The sequence below is a fragment of the Toxorhynchites rutilus genome, chromosome 3 (genome assembly GCF_029784135.1).
Source record: "Toxorhynchites rutilus septentrionalis strain SRP chromosome 3, ASM2978413v1, whole genome shotgun sequence".
NCBI lineage: Eukaryota > Metazoa > Arthropoda > Insecta > Diptera > Culicidae > Toxorhynchites > Toxorhynchites rutilus.
Window position 1 is genome coordinate 294581373 of NC_073746.1, and position 23676 is coordinate 294605048.

At 37.3% G+C, this 23676-nt stretch overlaps 3 protein-coding genes and 1 long non-coding RNA gene across 6 annotated transcripts in view; 2 read left to right on the forward strand and 2 right to left on the reverse strand.

The window, feature by feature from the left end:
• Nucleotides 1–23676, forward strand: part of LOC129774743 (mucin-2) — a 198414-nt gene that overhangs the window by 110841 nt on the left and 63897 nt on the right. The window lies entirely within an intron of this gene.
• LOC129774748 (uncharacterized) lies at nucleotides 9946–11907 on the reverse strand. Its single transcript, XR_008742764.1, has 3 exons — nucleotides 11667–11907; nucleotides 11218–11353; nucleotides 9946–11151 (listed from the first exon to the last, which is right to left on the reverse strand). It is a non-coding gene; the product is annotated as an uncharacterized LOC129774748 (long non-coding RNA).
• Nucleotides 11898–14246, forward strand: LOC129774746 (uncharacterized). Of its 2 annotated transcripts, none has more exons than XM_055778677.1 (3): nucleotides 11898–11959; nucleotides 12517–12700; nucleotides 12767–14246. In XM_055778677.1, the coding sequence occupies exons 1-3, from the start codon at nucleotides 11946–11948 to the stop codon at nucleotides 13322–13324; spliced, it is 756 nt and encodes a 251-aa protein (XP_055634652.1). In that variant the 5' UTR covers nucleotides 11898–11945; the 3' UTR covers nucleotides 13325–14246. The 2 variants fall into 2 exon arrangements, with proteins under 2 accessions (XP_055634652.1, XP_055634653.1); XM_055778678.1 differs by lacking the exon at nucleotides 11898–11959 and adding an exon at nucleotides 12325–12463 and having other exon boundaries at nucleotides 12767–14245.
• LOC129774744 (putative nuclease HARBI1) lies at nucleotides 12297–15571 on the reverse strand. Its single transcript, XM_055778674.1, has 4 exons — nucleotides 15214–15571; nucleotides 14717–15149; nucleotides 14509–14653; nucleotides 12297–14447 (listed from the first exon to the last, which is right to left on the reverse strand). Exons 1-4 carry the CDS (start codon nucleotides 15324–15326, stop codon nucleotides 14188–14190), a joined length of 951 nt encoding a protein of 316 aa, XP_055634649.1. The 5' UTR covers nucleotides 15327–15571; the 3' UTR covers nucleotides 12297–14187.

Sequence of the window (23676 nt, forward strand, 5' to 3'; positions counted from 1 at the left end):
TCCACTAAATTTCGGGGGATGAGAGTTACGTAAGAGGTATGGTCCAGTTCTTAGATTAAAAAGATAGAGGAGATCACACACTACAAATCTGCATCATCAAACTCAAGATTTTCGTGTGATATAAGAGAAAAATTCTAAAATATATTTTTCATTCTTTCGGTTTTTCATGAAATCGATCCACTAAAATTTGAAGGATGAGAGTTACGTAAGAGGTATGGTTCAGTTCTTATATTCTTATGATAGAGGAGATCAAGCACTACAAACCTGCGTCATCAAACTCAAGATTTACGTGTGATATCAGAAAAAAATCTAAAATATGTTTTTCATCTTTTTGACTTTTCATGAGATCGATCTACCAAATTTCGGGGGATGAGAGTTACGTAAGAGGTATGGTTCAGTTCTCAGATTCAAATGATAGAGGAGATCACGCACTACAAATCTGCATCATCAAACTCAATATTTTCGTGGAACATCAGAAAAAAAATCGAAAATATGTTTTTCATTCTTTCGATTTTTTATGAAATCGATCCACCCACTAAATTTCGGGGGATGAGAGTTACGTAAGAGGTATGGTCCAGTTCTCAGATTCGAATGATAGAGGAGATCACGCACTACAAAGCTACATCATCAAACTCAAGATTTTCGTGTGATATCAGAGAAAAATTCTAATATATATTTTTCATTCTTTCGAATTTTCATAAAATTGATCCACTAAATTACGTGGGATGAGAGTTACGTAAGGGGTATGGTCCAGTTCTTATATTCTTATGATAGAGGAGATCAAGCACTACAAACCTGCAAAATCAAACTCAAGATTTACGTGTGATATCAGAAAAAAATTCTAAAATATATTTTTCATTCTTTCGATTTTTCATAAAATTGATCCACTAAATTACGTGGGATGAGAGTTACGTAAGGGGTATGGTTCAGTTCTTATATTCTTATGATAGAGGAGATCAAGCACTACAAACCTGCATCATCAAACTCAAGATTTACGTGTGATATCAGAAAAAAATTCGGAAATGTAATATTCATTCTTTCGATTTTTCATAAAATTGATCCACTAAATTACGTGGGATGAGAGTTACGTAAGGGGTATGGTTCAGTTCTTATATTCTTATGATAGAGGAGATCAAGCACTACAAACCTGCATCATCAAACTCAAGATTTACGTGTGATATCAGAAAAAAATTCAAACACATGTTTTACATTCTTTTGATTTATCATGAGATCGATCCACCAAATTTCGGGGGATGAGAGTTACGTAAGAGGTATGGTCCAGTTCTCAGATTCAAATGATAGAGGAGATCACGCACTACAAATCTACATCATCAAACTCAAGATTTTCGTGTGATATCAGAGAAAAATTCTAAAATATATTTTTCATTCTTTCGGTTTTTCATGAAATCGATCCACTAAATTACGTGGGATGAGAGTTACGTAAGAGGTATGGTCCAGTTCTTATATTCTTATGATAGAGGAGATCAAGCACTACAAACCTGCATCATCAAACTCAAGATTTACGTGTGATATCAGAAAAAAATTCTAAAATATATTTTTCATTCTTTCGATTTTTCATAAAATTGATCCACTAAATTACGTGGGATGAGAGTTACGTAAGGGGTATGGTTCAGTTCTTATATTCTTATGATAGAGGAGATCAAGCACTACAAACCTGCATCATCAAACTCAAGATTTACGTGTGATATCAGAAAAAAATTCGGAAATGTAATATTCATTCTTTCGATTTTTCATAAAATTGATCCACTAAATTACGTGGGATGAGAGTTACGTAAGGGGTATGGTTCAGTTCTTATATTCTTATGATAGAGGAGATCCAGCACTACAAACCTGCATTATCAAACTCAAGATTTACGTGTGATATCAGAAAAAAATTCTAAAATATGTTTTTCATTCTTTTGACTTTTCATGAGATCGATCCACCAAATTTCGGGGGATGAGAGTTACGTAAGAGGTATGGTCCAGTTCTCAGATTCAAATGATAGAGGAGATCACACACTACAAATCTGCATCATCAAACTCAATATTTTCGTGGAACATCAGAAAAAAAATCGAAAATATGTTTTTCATTCTTTCGATTTTTCATGAAATCGATCCACCCACTAAATTTCGGGGGATGAGAGTTACGTAAGAGGTATGGTTCAGTTCTTATATTCTTATGATAGAGGAGATCAAGCACTACAAACCTGCATCATCAAACTCAAGATTTACGTGTGATATCAGAAAAAAATTCAAAAACATGTTTTACATTCTTTGATTTATCATGAGATCGATCCACCAAATTTCGGGGGATGAGAGTTACGTAAGAGGTATGGTCCAGTTCTCAGATTCAAATGATAGAGGAGATCACACACTACAAATCTGCATCATCAAACTCAATATTTTCGTGGAACATCAGAAAAAAAAATCGAAAATATGTTTTTCATTCTTTCGATTTTTCATGAAATCGATCCACTAAATTACGTGGGATGAGAGTTACGTAAGGGGTATGGTCCAGTTCTTATATTCTTATGATAGAGGAGATCAAGCACTACAAACCTGCATCATCAAACTCAAGATAAACGTGTGATATCAGAAAAAAAAATCGAAAATATATTTTTCATTCTTTCGATTTTTCATAAAATTGATCCACTAAATTACGTGGGATGAGAGTCACGTAAGGGGTATGGTCCAGTTCTTATATTCTTATGATAAAGGAGATCAAGCACTACAAACCTGCATCATCAAACTCAAGATTTACGTGTGATATCAGAAAAAAAATCTAAAATGTTTTTCATTCTTTTGACTTTTCATGAGATCGATCCACCAAATTTCGGGGGATGAGAGTTACGTAAGAGGTATGGTCCAGTTCTCAGATTCAAATGATAGAGGAGATCACACACTACAAATCTGCATCATCAAACTCAATATTTTCGTGGAACATCAGAAAAAAAATCGAAAATATGTTTTTCATTCTTTCGATTTTTCATGAAATCGATCCACCCACTAAATTTCGGGGGATGAGAGTTACGTAAGAGGTATGGTTCAGTTCTTATATTCTTATGATAGAGGAGATCAAGCACTACAAACCTGCATCATCAAACTCAAGATTTACGTGTGATATCAGAAAAAAAATCTAAAATATGTTTTTCATTCTTTTGACTTTTCATGAGATCGATTCACCAAATTTCGGGGGATGAGAGTTACGTAAGAGGTATGGTCCAGTTCTTATATTCTTATGATAGAGGAGATCAAGCACTACAAATCTGCATCATCAAACTCAAGATTTACGTGTGAAATCAAAACAAAATCGAAAATATGTTTTTCATTCTTTCGATTTTTCATAAAATTGATCCACTAAATTACGTGGGATGAGAGTTACGTAAGGGGTATGGTCCAGTTCTTATATTCTTATGATAGAGGAGATCAAGCACTACAAACCTGCATCATCAAACTCAAGATTTACGTGTGATATCAGAAAAAAATCTAAAATATGTTTTTCATTCTTTTGACTTTTCATGAGATCGATCCACCAAATTTCGGGGGATGAGAGTTACGTAAGAGGTATGGTCCAGTTCTCAGATTCAAATGATAGAGGAGATCACGCACTACAAATCTGCATCATCAAACTCAATATTTTCGTGGAACATCAGAAAAAAAATCGAAAATATGTTTTTCATTCTTTCGATTTTTCATGAAATCGATCCACCCACTAAATTTCGGGGGATGAGAGTTACGTAAGAGGTATGGTTCAGTTCTTATATTCCTATAATAGAGCAGATCAAGCACTACAAACCTGCATAATCAAACACAAGAATGTCATGTGATATCAGAAAAAAATTCGGAAATATAATATTCATTCTTTCGATTTTTCATGAAATCGATTCTTAGATTCGAATGATGGGGTAGATCACGCATCGCAAAAAAAAATTATATTCGGGAACATAGGGCCCTATTCCAGAAAACGAAACGAGCAGACGAGCGCTCGTCTCGTTTGTTTTCATATTCCAGAATCCGAGCTCGACTAAAAACAGACGAGTAGCTCGTCTGGCTCGACGACCGTTTGGCCGCGCTCGTCGATGAATCAGTCGAATCGTCTAGTTTGTTTGATGTGTTTGTTCACCTTGTTGATTGAAAACATCGGTATTCTTCTGCTCCGCCTTTATCTTCAAAAATTGTTTCACGACTAAACTAGTATTGCATAAGCAATGTATGTTTTCAACTGCAACCATCAAATTCAATTCAGTAATTGCAAGATTTTACAGATTTTCAAATGGACCTCTCCCAAACAACACAACCAAATGTAAACATTGAACTCATATCCAGGGATGCTAGATGATTGTTTTGCATATATGAACACGGCACGAAAAGGGTCTTCACATATTGAACGAAAATGAGTAATTCAAAACAACTACTTTATTGGAAATACGTATATATAGGTTTAAAACTTTTCTTGATAAATCGTTGATTAGGTGAACAAACATTGCCCCCAATAAATCCATAATAACAAAACGTCTGATGATAACACACAACCATATGCTCGAGGAAACAAACAAAAACATGTCTTCTTATCTGACTTCACTGATCATACTGAGAAAAACTGATTTCTCATGAATTTGATCCACTAAATTTTTGAAGGATGAAAGTAACGTAAGAGTTATGGTCCAGTTCTTATAATCAATCTGCATATTTATTCGTGTAATATCAGGGAAAAAATCGAACACATGTTTTTTATTCTGACCTATTCGACAAATAAAATTAAAAACATTTTGATTGTTTCTATTCGCCAAAAACAAGGAAAATGACACATTCTCCATTTATAACTTACTTTTCGAACAGAAGCAAATCGAACGAAACGCAAAAACAACTCGAACGAAAATCGGATTTCTGAAGTAACATTTCTGTTAGTATTGTAAGACTATTTGTTGTTGCAAATAAAATAACTTAGGTACTTAAGGACATTAGAGCTTTGAAATAAAAAGACGATTCGTAATATTTATTAAACATAATTTTACAAGCTTATTCGTTGAATTGATAATCCAGTGATCCAGTTCATTTCCTCGGGGTGATCCACAACGGTACATGAAAAAAAGAAATATTATGTAAATTTAATGAAATAATAAATCAATATTATCAAAAACATAACATTAAATATTAACGTTTTAGAAAGCATTCTCGTATAAAAAAATGATTTCCAAATGATTTTTGATAGACCGCGAGAAATAGAACTAGTTTTTGAAATTTCCAAATTCGAATCGATACTTTATTCGATAGTTTTTCATACCGCGACTGAAGGGGTTTCGATATAGGTTGTCTTGAAGAAACCGAAGGACTTCCTCTTATATTTAAAACGATAACTATTTATAACGCGACCGAAGAGGTTTCGTCATGGGTTGCCTCGAAAGGAACCGGAGGAATTCCTCTTATATTTTAAACGATAATTACTTATAACGCGATCGAAGAGGTTTCGTCATGGGTTGCCTCGAAAGGAACCGGAGGAATTCCTCTTATATTTGAATCAATATTTATTTATTACGCGACCGAAGAGGTTTCGTCATGGGTTGCCTCGAAAGGAACCGGAGGAATCCCTCTTATATATTAAACGATAATTACTTATAACGCGACCGAAGAGGTTTCGTCATGGGTTGCCTCGAAAGGAACCGGAGGAATCCCTCTTATATTTTAAACGATAATTACTCATAACGCGACCGAAGAGGTTTCGTCATGGGTTGCCTCGAAAGGAACCGGAGGAATCCCTCTTATATATTAAACGATAATTACATATAACGCGACCGAAGAGGTTTCGTCATGGGTTGCCTCGAAAGGAACCGGAGGAATTCCTCTTATATTTAAATCGATAATTACTTATAACGCGACCGAAGAGGTTTCGTCATGGGTTGCCTCGAAAGGAACCGGAGGAATCCCTCTTATATTTTAAACGATAATTACTTATAACGCGATCGAAGAGGTTTCGTCATGGGTTGCCTCGAAAGGAACCGGAGGAATTCCTCTTATATTTGAATCGATAATTACTTATAACGCGACCGAAGAGGTTTCGTCATGGGTTGCCTCGAAAGGAACCGGAGGAATCCCTCTTATATTTGAATCAATATTTATTTATTACGCGACCGAAGAGGTTTCGTCATAAGTTGTCTCGAAAGGAACCGGAGGAATCCCTCTTATATATTAAACGATAATTACTTATAACGCGACCGAAGAGGTTTCGTCATGGATTGCCTCGAAAGGAACCGGAGGAATCCCTCTTATATATTAAACGATAATTACTCATAACGCGACCGAAGAGGTTTCGTCATGGGTTGCCTCGAAAGGAACCGGAGGAATCCCTCTTATATATTAAACGATAATTACTTATAACGCGACCGAAGAGGTTTCGTCATGGATTGCCTCGAAAGGAACCGGAGGAATCCCTCTTATATATTAAACGATAAATCATTATAACGCGACCGAAGAGGTTTCGTCATGGATTGCCTCGAAAGGAACCGGAGGAATCCCTCTTATATTATAAACGATAATTACTCATAACGCGACCGAAGAGGTTTCGTCATGGGTTGCCTCGAAAGGAACCGGAGGAATCCCTCTTATATATTAAACGATAATTACTTATAACGCGACCGAAGAGGTTTCGTCATGGATTGCCTCGAAAGGAACCGGAGGAATCCCTCTTATATTATAAACGATAATTACTCATAACGCGACCGAAGAGGTTTCGTCATGGGTTGCCTCGAAAGGAACCGGAGGAATCCCTCTTATATTTAAATCGATAATTACTTATAACGCGACCGAAGAGGTTTCGTCATGGGTTGCCTCGAAAGGAACCGGAGGAATCCCTCTTATATATTAAACGATAATTACTTATAACGCGACCGAAGAGGTTTCGTCATGGATTGCCTTGAAAGGAACCGGAGGAATTCCTCTTATATTTATATCGATAATTACTTATAACGCGACCGAAGAGGTTTCGTCATGGGTTGCCTCGAAAGGAACCGGAGGAATTCCTCTTATATTTAAATCGATAATTACTTATAACGCGACCGAAGAGGTTTCGTCATGGGTTGCCTCGAAAGGAACCGGAGGAATCCCTCTTATATATTAAACGATAATTACTTATAACGCGACCGAAGAGGTTTCGTCATGGGTTGCCTCGAAAGGAACCGGAGGAATCCCTCTTTTATATTAAACGATAATTACTTATAACGCAACCGAAGAGGTTTCGTCATGGGTTGCCTCGAAAGGAACCGGAGGAATCCCTCTTTTATATTAAACGATAATTAATTATAACGCGTCCGAAGAGGTTTCGTCATGGGTTGCCTCGAAAGGAACCGGAGGAATCCCTCTTATATTATAAACGATAATTACTCATAACGCGACCGAAGAGGTTTCATCATGGGTTGCCTCGAAAGGAACCGGAGGAATCCCTCTTATATATTAAACGATAAATCATTATAACGCGACCGAAGAGGTTTCGTCATGGATTGCCTCGAAAGGAACCGGAGGAATCCCTCTTATATTATAAACGATAATTACTCATAACGCGACCGAAGAGGTTTCGTCATGGGTTGCCTCGAAAGGAACCGGAGGAATCCCTCTTATATTTAAATCGATAATTACTTATAACGCGACCGAAGAGGTTTCGTCATGGGTTGCCTCGAAAGGAACCGGAGGAATCCCTCTTATATATTAAACGATAATTACTTATAACGCGACCGAAGAGGTTTCGTCATGGGTTGCCTCGAAAGGAACCGGAGGAATCCCTCTTATATTTAAATCGATAATTACTTATAACGCGACCGAAGAGGTTTCGTCATGGGTTGCCTCGAAAGGAACCGGAGGAATCCCTCTTATATATTAAACGATAATTACTTATAACGCGACCGAAGAGGTTTCGTCATGGATTGCCTCGAAAGGAACCGGAGGAATTCCTCTTATATTTATATCGATAATTACTTATAACGCGACCGAAGAGGTTTCGTCATGGGTTGCCTCGAAAGGAACCGGAGGAATTCCTCTTATATTTAAATCGATAATTACTTATAACGCGACCGAAGAGGTTTCGTCATGGGTTGCCTCGAAAGGAACCGGAGGAATCCCTCTTATATTATAAACGATAATTACTCATAACGCGACCGAAGAGGTTTCGTCATGGATTGCCTCGAAAGGAACCGGAGGAATCCCTCTTATATTATAAACGATAATTACTCATAACGCGACCGAAGAGGTTTCGTCATGGGTTGCCTCGAAAGGAACCGGAGGAATCCCTCTTATATTTAAATCGATAATTACTTATAACGCGACCGAAGAGGTTTCGTCATGGGTTGCCTCGAAAGGAACCGGAGGAATCCCTCTTATATATTAAACGATAATTACTTATAACGCGACCGAAGAGGTTTCGTCATGGATTGCCTTGAAAGGAACCGGAGGAATTCCTCTTATATTTATATCGATAATTACTTATAACGCGACCGAAGAGGTTTCGTCATGGGTTGCCTCGAAAGGAACCGGAGGAATTCCTCTTATATTTAAATCGATAATTACTTATAACGCGACCGAAGAGGTTTCGTCATGGGTTGCCTCGAAAGGAACCGGAGGAATCCCTCTTATATATTAAACGATAATTACTTATAACGCGACCGAAGAGGTTTCGTCATGGGTTGCCGCGAAAGGAACCGGAGGAATCCCTCTTTTATATTAAACGATAATTACTTATAACGCAACCGAAGAGGTTTCGTCATGGGTTGCCTCGAAAGGAACCGGAGGAATCCCTCTTTTATATTAAACGATAATTAATTATAACGCGTCCGAAGAGGTTTCGTCATGGGTTGCCTCGAAAGGAACCGGAGGAATCCCTCTTATATTATAAACGATAATTACTCATAACGCGACCGAAGAGGTTTCATCATGGGTTGCCTCGAAAGGAACCGGAGGAATCCCTCTTATATATTAAACGATAAATCATTATAACGCGACCGAAGAGGTTTCGTCATGGATTGCCTCGAAAGGAACCGGAGGAATCCCTCTTATATTATAAACGATAATTACTCATAACGCGACCGAAGAGGTTTCGTCATGGGTTGCCTCGAAAGGAACCGGAGGAATCCCTCTTATATTTAAATCGATAATTACTTATAACGCGACCGAAGAGGTTTCGTCATGGGTTGCCTCGAAAGGAACCGGAGGAATCCCTCTTATATATTAAACGATAATTACTTATAACGCGACCGAAGAGGTTTCGTCATGGGTTGCCTCGAAAGGAACCGGAGGAATCCCTCTTATATTTAAATCGATAATTACTTATAACGCGACCGAAGAGGTTTCGTCATGGGTTGCCTCGAAAGGAACCGGAGGAATCCCTCTTATATATTAAACGATAATTACTTATAACGCGACCGAAGAGGTTTCGTCATGGATTGCCTCGAAAGGAACCGGAGGAATTCCTCTTATATTTATATCGATAATTACTTATAACGCGACCGAAGAGGTTTCGTCATGGGTTGCCTCGAAAGGAACCGGAGGAATTCCTCTTTTATATTAAACGATAATTACTTATAACGCAACCGAAGAGGTTTCGTCATGGGTTGCCTCGAAAGGAACCGGAGGAATCCCTCTTATATTATAAACGATAATTACTCATAACGCGACCGAAGAGGTTTCGTCATGGGTTGCCTCGAAAGGAACCGGAGGAATTCCTCTTATATTTAAATCGATAATTACTTATAACGCGACCGAAGAGGTTTCGTCATGGGTTGCCTCGAAAGGAACCGGAGGAATCCCTCTTATATATTAAACGATAATTACTTATAACGCGACCGAAGAGGTTTCGTCATGGGTTGCCTCGAAAGGAACCGGAGGAATTTCCCTTATATTTAAATCGGTAATTACTTATAACGCGACCGAAGAGGTTTCGTCATAGATTGCCTCGAAAGGAACCGGAGGAATCCCTCTTATATATTAAACGATAAATCATTATAACGCGACCGAAGAGGTTTCGTCATGGGTTACCTCGAAAGGAACCGGAGGAATTCCTCTTATATTTGAATCGATATTTATTTATTACGCGACCGAAGAGGTTTCGTGGTACTTTCGTATTAGCGTATTAGCCGACCCGCCGTCGGAAGCGGCGGCCTTTCGCAAACAAACCTGTGTTCCATCGATTGCCCGGTTAGTTTGATACATAGGAGACGATCCTTTAGTTAGGTCCGACCGAGCGTTAGCGACCCGGTTAGGTAATTGCTATCTATTGTATTTCGGTTCCGGTGACGGTAATACGAAAGTACCGGTTTCGTCATGGGTTGCCTCAAAAGGAACCGGTTGAATTCCTCTTTTATTTAATTTTTCCGAATAACGCGACGGCAGTGTTCGAATCGATTGGGCATGTTACGTTTATTTCTCTTCATAACACCGGTTACTTAACTAATCGTAAATATTTTTTCCAGTGGCTAAAAGCTAAAAGTAGCTAAAAGTATTTTCCGGTGGGTAAAAGTATTACCTTATTTCACTGTACCCGACAACAGAACTTTATAATTTTTCGAATTATACAGTACCACATACTTTTTAAAAAACGACGGTCGAATTGTGGTCCATCAACAGAAAAAGTTTTCATAGTGACGTCATTTAACATCGTTCTAATCCTGAGTAACCGTATTCCTGTTCGTTAAGTATCGTTGATCAACACGTTGTCTGCCACGTCAGTCACCGGTGACTGACTCCGAATTTTCGCTCAGGCTGCGTCAATCACAAGTGACTGACAGTATAGCATACGATAATAAAGGTAACTAATATAAGCTTATAACCATTCCCTTTTGAACAAAAATACCTTAAACTACAATAAGAAACGATGGTCATAATACATTTAAAAATTTCCAGAGTCGCTGTAAAACCGTGGAACTCAACGTGTTAAAGGATCGTCTTTCGATAATTATTATCCGATAGACGATAAAATGCCCGAAAATGCAAAAAAGGTATACATAAAAATAGATATTTTATAAAGGTATATAAAGCATTCAAATAATATTACCGAATTCAGGATGTTGCGCCTTTCTTCAAAATACAGATTTTTTTCCTGTCCTAAGTCCACGTTTCTTCAGTCGTAGGCCACTGTGGTAACAGTTCCTTTACAGCAGATTGAATTGGAATCTAAAATGAATGATAATTTAAATGTGATATTATCAATTAAGTAATTACTTTCCAGTTCAAATTTACACGAAAAACTGCAGCTAGATGCTTGGTTATGTCCTGGCGATTTCTTGGTATGTTATGTCCTGGCGATTCCATTTCATCAGGAAAACTCAATAGTCCACATGGTTCTGGCGTGAATTGGGACATATAGGTACAAATTCTGGAGACGAAATCAAAGACCTAGATATTTGTAAATTATTCGTTTGAGGCCGGGGAGTGGAATAGCTATTGTTATATGTCAAAAGTGCGGGAGGCGCGATAGCGCTCTTCTTATATTATGTAAACATTATTGATTTGGCGCCTTTTAAGCCAAATCAAAAATGTTGATGTAAAACAAACAGAGTGCTATCGCGCTTCCCGGACTTTTGGCATATAACATGAGCGCTATTTCACTCCCCGGCATCTAACGGTTAACAGTGATTAGTTTTCTTCGGTGAAGAGCACTTCGACAAATCGCGTTACGCCATACATACCAGTAACAATTTCGAAAAACTGCGATAATTCCACGTTTGCACGTTCAGGGCAATAGCAAAATGGTTCCAATCCGTTTTCCATATTGCGATGATTTTTTTCGACAGCTCAGAAACTCTATATAATTTGATTTTTAGACATTTATACGCTTATACCATGAAAAAACGATCGATTTATGGTTAACTTTTTTTCGTTTAGCGCTAGGCAAACTGTGACAACTGGCTTCATACTCTTCTTTCTGGATTTTCGTCGACCAAGTGCTAGATAACGGGAGAGCCGAGATGGAAAATGAAAGGTGGGAAGATTTTTAAATATGTGACGTCACAGATTTTGTTTATGTATGTCACTTTTCTTATAAAAGTGTTGTTATTATTCTATTGTTGTATATTAAGTAAAAATAAGCAGATGAAATGAACGAACTAGTTTTTTTTTAATCAATGCTAGCGTTCAAAATAATAAGGGCCCAACTGACATTTTAGCAGAAACTCAAATTTCAGGTTTATTGAAGTGTTCTAAACTTAATTTCTATTCAATTTTACTTCTCGTTACGTCAACCAAAAACGTAAATGAACGAAGTCATAGGTGTCTATTCTGTATTTCAATCGATTCGAAATATTTCGAACGACTTGGTAAATTCCATTCCCTGTTTCGTTCGAGGTGTTTTCAAATTCGAATACCTTTCGTTCGGACTGTTTTGTTTTCGAACATCTTTCATTCGAATCAAACCAAACGTCAAACCCACTTTGTTTATGAAGGAGTGAATAATTTCCGCAGCGGATGAGCGGTGAACTGCAAAAATGTAAGCTAATTTTTAATCATTTTTTTCTTTAAATTAATTTTAACGTTCAACAGGGAAAAAAACAAAAACAAAACAACCACTAAAAATCAGTTCGAGCGGATTGTGCTGCTTCTGGAGCAAGAGCCGGACATAGCAAAGGGTTTCTCCCGAGGAAATTCCGGACCCTACTGGGATGATCTGGCGGCAGAAGTCAATAGTTTGGGACCGCCTATTCGCGATGGAAGTGGATGGAAAAAGGTATATACTAAAACGAATCCGAAACATATGTTTATAGTCTTATTTTTGCCCTGGTTTTCTGTGTAGGTTTGGGCGGACTATAAGTCCGGATTAAAGCGAAAACTCGCTCACAACAAACGGGAGCAGAGGGCGACAGGTGGAGGACCCAATAAAATTATCAATTTGTCCGAGCTGGAGGAGCAGGCAGTTCTACTAACTGGGTTACTTGCGACCGTGGAAGGAATCCCGGGTACCTCATCTCATGGAACACAGTTGGGTTCGCCTTCGGGTGAACCTCAAGCTGCAGACCAGGAAAATTTTATATATTATGGTACTTCCGACGAGTGTGACGGTATCAATAATACCATTCACTTCCAGCCCTCTCAGCCGAAAAAATCCAGACCTTCTACCACGAGGCTATTAGAGCTGCAAGTCGAGCAACAAAACAAATTTCACACCAATGTGAAATCCCTGTTAAAAAACACAAACAAGAATTTGAGTGATCTGGTTCATTATCAGCGCCAATCAGCTCGAGCGATTCTTTCCGTGGATGCCACACTCAAAGAACATCTGAGTGAACAAAAACGACATAACCACGAGATGGAGAAGATCGCGCTGGAGAAATCAATAGCGACAAATCCTTGAAACGCAGATTGCGTATATTTCAGAACATTAGAATAATGTTTCAAAATATCAGTGATCTGATTTTTTATCTTTATATTGTAACTCAAGTATAAAAAAATGAAAAAAAGTTCTAATCGTATTTTTATATCTTTCCATGGAAGAAAAATCTTACTTAATTTTTTCTTTGAAGTTTGTTTGGAATAGCATCAAAATTATATAAACTTTTTTAAAATTCACGAATTTCGCCTATAGTTTATGGAACTTCCTTAACCCCTTCACGTACAACATTGAACTTCACTCGTTGTTTCTCGATGTGAAATAATTACATAGCTTCAGGCATATGATGAGGATACCGACAACTGAAGATTATAAAATTTCCGTTATTTAAAAAAAAATTGAATGAGCTAAAAATATAAAATATAATTTGAATATTATAATTAAAATAAAAACGAACGAGTTAGTACGTAGTAATAACTCCTTCGTTTTTATTTTAAACACAACATGTATTTGCTCATCATAGGGCACCCATGTTAGATACCCACACTCAGCAGAGTAGCGGAACGACTCGAAGTGCTCGTTTTGGGCCGTGCTGTTGGAAATTAAATCGTACAGCAAGGGGTTAAAACAACGCAAAAAGTATTAATAATGGTTATTTGAATACTTGGCCTGCTTACGAGAAATCGATAATGACATGTTCTCAAAGTGTTGGCAGGAATAAGAGTAAATAATTCTGCCGAAACCATAGTTAAGTAAGGAAGACACTTCCTTTTCCGGTGGTTGTTATTTATTTGAGCATTTGCAAACAAGTTAGATGAAATTTAACAGTCATAAATATTAATTTAAACAAAAGTTTATTATGTAAACAGCTGCATAACATATTATAACTACTGAGAACGACCAAATTCTAAGCATATATTGTGAAGTGCACAGCATACATTTATAATTTGAGCGCATTTAGTAGGATTGTAGTGAAGTTGTTCCGCGCCAAGGATGCATCTAAACCGATTTTTTAGTAAACCGATTGTCCGCTCGACGATAGCACGACCCAAGGCATGCCTGCGATTAAAATCGCTCTCCAAACTCCCTTCCTCCGCTGCTCTGAATGGCGTTACTAACCAAGGTTCCGATGGATAACCAGCATCACCTGAAAATATTTTATCACACAGTACATACAAGTATACTAAAATATTGTAGTTGAACATTACCTAGAATCTTAGTATTAACTTCACCATTTTGGTGAAGCTGCTCAAAGTGAGTTCTTGCAGGGCTTACACGCCATATATGAGAGACATGATTAGATCCCTGGAAGGTAGGATCAACGAAACGAATCCTTTGCTGATCGTCACAAACCTATGTTGATAAAAAAGAGTATTTGTTCATTGATTTGTTAATTCAAATACTAATAATACTTACAATCAGAACGTTGAGACTATAAAATCCCTTCCGATTAAAAAACAAATTTCGATTCAGCTTAGGTGGAATAATTTTTACGTGGGTTCCATCCAAACACATAATAACACCCGGAATTGATGTTTTCTGATAGAAGTGTAGTTTAGCACGCCGCTGTTCGTCTTCCGTCATATTTAGGGAAATCCATTTCTTACACAGTGTCCGCTCCAGAATGTTAAGCATTTCAGTCAGCACCTTGGAAAATGTGGGCTGTGCTATGGCAATGTGATAATCTTGCCCTGCTCCATGTTGATAATTTCCTTCAGCAAAGAATCGCAAACATGCTGCGAGTTTCACCTCCGTGGATAGACCACCTTTCCTTGTGGTAAGGCAGTTCTCAATTTCCTCTAAAACGTACCGAAAAGCTTCCTTACTTAGACGAAAACTTTTGATGAATCTGAATAAGGGCAAAATTAATCAATAAGAGAAACAAACATGGGATTTTTGAGACGGATACTTACGCTTCATCAGAAAGTTTCATGAAGTCGGTTGATTTTCGGTGGTTTCGCCGATGGTAGCAAGGCATTCCAATTTCTTCTTGCTCCGCCAAAATCGGTAACAAAACGGAATCCATTGAACGAGAAAATTTTCTCACAAATTTCTCTTAGGATCAAAAATTAACTGAAATTCAACTCGCACTCGCCGCTATTTAATACGGTGTTTCTTTTTGTTTATCGGTTTTTGACAGATCGATGCATATTCGAAATTTTCTAACACTTTCGTTCGAAACGAGCAAAACGATTGGAATAGGGAATGGTAAATTCGAAAACGATCGAAATATCACTTTCGAACGAAATAGAAATCCGTCGGAATACAGAATAGGCACCATAGTCACAGAATCTTTTGTTCCTTTGATGGAGAAACATTTGACAGTGCATGGGAAAAAAATTGCAAAATTTTTAATGTGGAATTCACTTCAAAAACGTATTTAATTGACTCCGTATGACCTAGATTGAAACGAAAAATTATCCGCTTGCGTCTTAGTTTTAGACAAATGAAGTGTTCAGCACCCTAATTATGTAATTACAATTGCTGACAAGAGATAAATTTCCATTAAGTTGTTCTAAAATTCAAACATAGTAGACATTAGAGACGTCGGTTAAACGTTCGATTAATTCAAATAATCGAATATCTGCAATTTTATTCGAGTAATTTTGTATCGAATAATGAAAAATCAAAATATCAATGCATTGAACAATTATCGCAGTAATCGCGATTAATGAAAAAGGGAACCATTTTGACGTAGGACTACGTCTTTCTTTTCTGTACCGGGTGTAAGTTCAACGAGAGAGTGTCGCTGGAGTGCAAGGTTTTGAGGGTGTTCCCGTTTAGTTACTAAGCTGGGTTAGAGGAGCGGTTGAAAACAGTACATTGTTTTTTAGCATTTTATTTTATGATCTGCTATTGGTCTCCATACTACGCGGTACGAATGATGTTATTTGTACTCATTCTGAGTTTCTTATAGCGCGGTTTCCATACAACACGGTAGGTGGTTTCCATATAACGCGCTACGCATTAACCTGGTTTGTAAGTAAAATCCGAATTTCTTATAGTGCGGTTTCCATATAACGCGGTACGCACTCACCACGTTATAGGAAGGTTGACTGTAGTTGAATTTCATTTTCATAACAATTTCATACTCATCCAGTCACACACTATCACCACCTTTCACCAATCTTTACAAATAATTATTCATTCATCATTAAGAATTGATTCAGACATAATTTCTAACAAATGATTACAGAGCCAGCGGTAGTCCTATGTCTACATTGCGGTTGTATCACGGATATAACCCACTTTTTATTAAATACAGTGCAAAATTTGTGTAACAATGTGTGTCATTAATAATAACAAAATTTGTGTAATAATGTGTGTCATGGTGTTTTGTCAAAATTATTCGAATATGCTAAACCATTTATGATTGAGGCATAACAATTATTCCCTGGTGATGGAGGAGGCTGGAAAGAAGAATTCAGCGTCTGCAGGTAATTTTGAATAGAAAAAATTGTATGTTGGTGAAATAAAAATATTGGGCATCATTTTCATGATGTCCTCTTTTTTCAATATTCCGCAAAAAATCATGATATGGTAAATTTATCAACATACTGAAATACCATTTCATTCAAAAACCATTGTTCTACACAATGTTTATTTTAAAATTTTATTTAATGTAACTTTTCAAATTATGACATCATAATCTTCTTTATTATAAACTAAATTAAATTATAGACATTGGAATACTAATTCTGATATAAGAAGAACATTACATTTTATATTTGTTATAACGATGAGTGAAATGCGAAAAATATTTTGACGTAGGACTACGTATTACATTAAGGGTGTCAAATCAGAAAACATGTCATGTTTTTATGAAGTAAAGTTAACGTTAATAAATATTTTTGCTGCGAACGGATTTTAACGATTTGCATACCAATCGAATCGGAAGATTTCTAGGATTTGTTTGCTCTACATTACAATCCCATAGTCTAGATATGGTTTGAATTTATGAAAATTGGAAGCATTCATATTTCCCCATACATTTGTGTGCTTTCCCGAACAGAGCTGTCAATATCGGGCAACTTATGCAGCCGCTAGAATAGAAACAACTAAGGGGATAGCGAAAAGAGAATATTTGCGAAGTAAACTCCACCCTTGCATAGTAAGCAAGCTGTTGCTAGCGTATAAGTATTGCGGAAAATTCTGAGGAAAATTATCAGAATCTGTCTGTGCCCGAAACAACAAAGGTCGCTTAATCTGCTCGTTTTGTGTTTCATCTTTCTCCTCGAGCTGTGAACGCTAGAGAATATTTCACATGAAGTGTGTTTCGATGTTTCATATTTATCGCTGCAACTGTGTGCATCTGTTAAACGCGTGTTTGATGCTTGTTGATTGGCAATGCACGGAGGATGCCTCTCGTTAAATACTCAGTGTAATGCGTTCATTGATTCAATGAAACAAATTGTGACATATGATCGATTAGTGTATTATTCTCGCAAAGGCAAGAAAGAATCGTTGCTTCTCGAGATGGTTATACCAGAACACGCAAGCCATTAATCCTTTTCAGGGTCCCCGGAACATTTTACTAAAAAGTTATTTATGAAATTTCGACGTATTCGCAAATAATATCCGAAATGATAAACCAACAAATAAAAAAAAAGATTGCGTAGTCCTACGTCCTAAGCGGTCGTGTCTCGTATACAACCCCTCATTTATATTCCCATGAAATGAGTTCCCCACTGTTAGTTCTGCTTGAGATTTTCCTAACGATCTTCAGAACAATCATAGCACCCGGCTGGGTATGCCTGATATGTAAACATATTTCTGTCAAATAGCTGCTAATACAATCGAATTTAACGTAACCAAAACCTTTGACATATACTACAGATGCGAGATGAAGAATAAAAGGTGGGAAGATTCACTGGTTTTGGTTGTGTTAAACTTTGATTGTATTAGTAGCCAAGAAGATATGAAGTTCACATATCGCGCATACCAGTCAGTTACCCAAATGGTGCAAAATTGAATGTGGCAACGAATAACGTTGAAAGAGGATATACAGAAACTAATTACATATTCCCAAAAATATTTTTCGCATTATAAGATAAACAGAACATGTCACGAACTAAAATGTTTGATTGTTTCTTTGATTTCTTCTTATATCAGAAATAGTATTCTAACGTGTACTATGTTTGGATCTTAGAGCAAGTTCATGGAAGTTTATCTCTTGTCAGCAATTGTAATTGCTTTTTTCACCATTAGGGTGCTGAACACTTCATTCGTCTAAAATCAAGACGCAAACGAAACACTTTCCGTCTCAATCTAGGTCATATGGAGTCAATTAAATTTATTTTTAAAGCGCATATTACATGAAAAAAACTTGCAACCTATTTTTCCATGCACTGTCAAATGTTTCTCCGTCAAAGGAACAAAAGATTCTGTGACTCTGACTTTGTTCGTATACGTTTTTACCAGATTTTTTGTATCGTACACGAAAATTACTCACACAGATAAAATGGCGTGCAGAATCACGGCTCTTTGTTCGTAAAATTCAACAAATTTATAAATTTTGTTGATTCGAACCCGTTTTTCTCTTTATTTTCCATCAAAAAATTTAACACGAGGAACAAACTAACTAAAAAGTTATAACTAGTGCCATGTTTTAATTCAGAAAGCGCGTGAATTTTGCTCGTCAAAAATGTCGAACAAATAGATGCTCCTCCTGGAAATTATTTTACATAAAGTTACATGAGCGATTCAAGTTTATCAATCGCATCTACTGATTTCTTCTATGATATGGAAGTGTGAATTGAGAATATAGAAGAATATGTACGGAACAACAACATTTTATTGTTAAAACTTGCGAGAAATTTTCCTTGAATTTAAACAAAAACATATAGGATTGCATGAAAAAATGTAAGTAAATTGGAACACTAAGGAGTTGTGGAGAGTACAAATATGATTGGAAGCTCAATGGTACATTGATTCTTCATGGTGACGTTCAGGTAATTTATTCTTTTCGTTAAGAATTATCTGTGTTGTTCTTCAAAGAATGTTAATATTTTTTTGTTTTTCCAAGTATGGATACCTCGGGGCCTTTTTGGAGAGTGGAAGCAACGGTGTCATGCATCTATCAATGTTTCAATGACGGAGTTATTGTTTATGGGCGCTGTCAACAAGGCATACTATGCTGGATTTTGAGTCAGCCGCTTCAGACTGCAGTGTAAATGTTGATCATTCATATTTTCCATTGTCAATGTATAGAAAGAAATATATCAAATTTTGTAGAACACATATTTCTACATCAAATCTGAAGCTTTTTAGGAAGAAATATATATATCCATTTTTATTTAACTACAAAAAAATCCGTGCAAATTCAGGCAATTTTGCACGCTATTTACTAAAGTAAAGCCGGATTTAGACGTTGTGAATTATTCGGTTGCGAGTAAACGTCAATCGATCCGAAGAATTACGAACACACCCATACCACGAAATTTGACATTTGATTTATATGTGTGGAGCTACTCGCACGTTCAAAAACAAAAAATCGAGGGATTGTATCCGAGACACGACCGCTTAGGACGTAGGACTACGCAATCTTTTTTTTAATTTTTTAGTTTATAATTTCGGATATTATTTGATAATACGTCGGAATTTCATAAATAACTCTTTAGTAAAAAGTTCCGGGGACCCTGAAAAGGTTTAATGGCTTGCGTGATTTTGTAGAGTCATTTCGATAAGAAACGATTCTTTCTTGCTTCTGCGAGAACAATACACTAATTGGTCAAATGTCGCATTTTGTGTCTTTATATCAATGCATACATCGCACTGAGTATTTAACGAGAGGCATCTTCCGTGCATCGCCATTTAACAAGCATTAAACACGCGTCTAACAGATGCACACAGTTGCAGCGATAAAAATGAAACATCGCGAGAATGACCGTTTATGAAAAATCGTTTCTCTATTCTCGGTCAAAACCGTCAACAAAGCTAGCTTGCACTCTTCTCTTGTTTCTCCTGCTTTGCCATGCTCGGATGGTTGTATTAATTGCAATGCCAGATGCACTTCAAGTGAAATATTCGCTAGCGTTCACAGCACATAAAACACAAAACGAGCAGAATAAGTGACCTTTGTTGATTCGAGCACAGAAAGATTCTGAGAATTTTCCTCAGAGGAGATGCAATACTTATACGCTAGCGACATCTTACTTACTATGCAAGTTTCTTACCCTTCGTTGTTTCTATTCTAGCGGTTGCATAAGTTGCCCGTTATTGACAGCTCTATTCGAGAAAGCACACAAATGGACAGAACCTGCTTCCTGTTTTCTGATTTGGCACCCTCAATGTAAGACGTAGTCTATGTTAGTAATATGTAACCGATTACTCGCGGTTGGCTCGAGGTTAGTATTACAAGTGTTCTCATAATTGGGATGATGCAGTCTTCAGTGCTCTGTACGTGTGCCCGTTATGGGATACTTCCTATTGGGATGCAGCTAACCGTTAATCAGCAACGCCCCCCTATTCTGCACCCCATATCTAGCGTGGTGCGTCTTTTTCGACTCGAGGAATCTAGGATAGAATGATCACTAGCCGGCGCAATCATCAGCTCGTGTAGAGTTGTCATGAGCGGTACAACCTTTGGCTCTTGTTGAATCATCAGTGGACTGCACAACCTTCGGCCCGTGTATCTGTAAAGAGTGTGTGTATGTATTGCCGCGACTAAGTAAAAGTTTATAGATCGGATAGGAGGGATATGAAACAGGGACACAACGAAGGGAACATCATTAAACGTTGACATCGTTGACATAAAATCATCGAATTATATTATTTAAATGCTTAAATTATATAGTTGCGACCCTTATTCAACAATAATAATATATAGACTATTTTTCTCAGCTAGTCGCGAATGATTTTGACTCCGAAATTTGGAACCAAGAGATATGTTGGCTTAAAAAATATAACCAAAATACAAAAACAAAAGCCGAGACACAATGCCCAGACAAAAACCCAACGAACCATCCGTCTTTGTCAATTATTCTTTTCTACAAATCCTGCCGGTCGTTTTCGTTGAACGTATGCTGACGAGTCGTTACGTTGCCGGTGTATATGAATGTTTTCATAAGAATTGTATTGTAGAATAATTCACGTAACGTGACGTGACGGGATGGAACGTGACGTGTATGTTGCATGTGAATTGCACTTAAATCCGGCTTAACGCGAGTACCCCTATAGCATACCTGGTCACTTTCTAAATTCGTTGACCAAAACCCGTGAATTTTCCCACCTTCTATATTTCATCTCGATATTTACACGTCAGATGTACACAGTTGAGTTTATGGTACAAGGTGCAGCAGCGTGAGCATTATACTTATGACAGACATACAGCTGTACTTGCGTTGTACTTCGAAAATTGTATGTCTGTCACCATGTACAGCGCTAGAACCATGCAAGTAACTCGTTACAATCGCTGTACCTGTACCGACCTATTTTACCGCTGTACATGGCTACAGTTGTACTGTGCGCAGCGCCATAGACGATTAGTGGTGGGTAGCATGAACAAAACGAAACAAAACATTTGGTATACAATCTTTTCACTGACTTTCTCTTGAGTCAATAACTCAGATTGGAAACATATTTGTTGTGTTCGATAGTTTAGACGCTAAATAAAAACCTTTTTCATTGAAATATTGGTGAAAATACAATGCAATAAATTCAAACTTCTGATTGTCAGTCTGACATGCGGTACAATGTACAACCAAAGTATGTGTGTCATGCTATCGTGGTACCTGTACAACGCTGTACACGTACAGCGCTAGTACAGTTGTATGTCTGTCCATGGTATTAAGTTAATGGAAGTGGTATAAAATGCGATTCACATACAACATCCACGTCACGTTCACGTCCCGTCACGTCACGTTACGTCAGTTATTCTACCAAGCAATTATTATGGAAACATTCACATACACCGGCAACGTAAAGACCCGTCAGCATAGTTCAACGGAAACGACCGGCAGGATTTGTAGAAAAGAATAATTGACGGAGACGGACGGCTCGTTTGGTTTCTGTCTGGGCTTTGTGTCACGGCTTTAGTTTTGATTTTGGTTGTACAGTAATTTACATCTAATTCGACATTTAGCTAATTGGACAGACCTGTGATGCAACACGTTTAGTTAGATATTTTACCTCTAATTGGACATTTTTGTAAACATTGAGTTCGGGGCCCAAATTATAGCCCCACTTTGAAAGTCGCCACCTGTCGCAAATGTCCAATTACTGGTCAAAATTGCCTCCAATGCGACACTAAATGGTGCCTCGGCATGTCGCATTATAAGTAACATACTGTACTTTTTATGCCAACATATCTTTTAGTTCCAAATTTCGGAGTGAAAATCATTCGCGCCTAGCTGAGAGAAATAGTCTATATATTATTATTGTTGAATAAGGGTCGGACTACGGGGTTCAAGCATTTTAATTCAATGATTTTCATTGAATTTTTCAAAATTTAGGACTGATTCTAGGCATGCTGATTTGAAAGAAGGGATTGCAATTTAAAATTGTTGTAGATGGCGACACCATGAATAACATAAAATAAATCATTCGATTGACATTTGACGTGACGGGTTGGTGGAAGTATTGACTGCATGTGTGAATTGGTGGAGACGTTGACGGAACGTAGACGTTCTTCTCCGTAACGTTCTATGTGAATCGCAAATAAGAAAGCAACACGGAAGAGAGCGAAAAAGGATAGTTTACGTGGAGCATGATAAAAAGGGATTGATCAGTAGTAGTTCAGTAGTGTTCAGCTGCTACCAGTATTTTATTTGAAGATAATGTCTTACGTATAGAAAAGAAGAAATCTTTTTAACGTAAAGTGTCGTATTGAATATTTTAACGTAAAGTGTCGTATTGAATAGAGTTCACAATAGAGAGCTAAGCTGCGTAGCTGCAGAGCTCATGAGCTGAAGAGCTGTGGAGCTATAGAGCGGCAGGTTTTTGACCTAGGACACCGTCTTACATTAAGGGTGCCAAATCAGAGAACAGGTCATGTTTTTATGAAATAAAGTTAACGTTAATAACTATTTTTGCTGCGAACGGATTTGCATACCAATCGAATCGGAAATTTTCTAAGATTTGTTTTATATGCTATAAATTACAACCCCATAGTCTGTATATGGATCAAATTGATGAAAATTGGAAGCATTCTCATTTCCCCATACATTTGTTCTGTCCATTTGTGTGCTTTCCTGAACAGAGCTGTCAATATCGGGTAATTTATGCAACCGCTAGAATAGAAACAACGAAAAGGGGATAGCGAAAAGAGAATATTTGCGAAGTAAACGAAGTAAACGAACACCCTTGCATAGTAAGTAATACTCTGTTAAATAATCAGTGCAATGCGTGCATTGATTTAAAGAAACTAATTGCGACAT

What these genes read in the sequence shown, in the direction of transcription:
- LOC129774746 (XM_055778677.1), top strand. An exon ending in ATGGAAGTGGATGGAAAAAG is followed by an intron (nt 12,701 to 12,766) that starts GTATATACTAAA and finishes TTTTCTGTGTAG; the next exon opens with GTTTGGGCGGACTATAAGTC.
- LOC129774744 (XM_055778674.1), bottom strand. Translation starts at nt 15,326, where the DNA reads ATGGATTCCGTTTTGTTACCGATTTTGGCGGAGCAAGAAGAAATTGGA. An exon ending in ATGAAACTTTCTGATGAAGC is followed by an intron (nt 15,150 to 15,213) that starts GTAAGTATCCGT and finishes GCCCTTATTCAG; the next exon opens with ATTCATCAAAAGTTTTCGTC. An exon ending in ATAGTCTCAACGTTCTGATT is followed by an intron (nt 14,654 to 14,716) that starts GTAAGTATTATT and finishes TTATCAACATAG; the next exon opens with GTTTGTGACGATCAGCAAAG.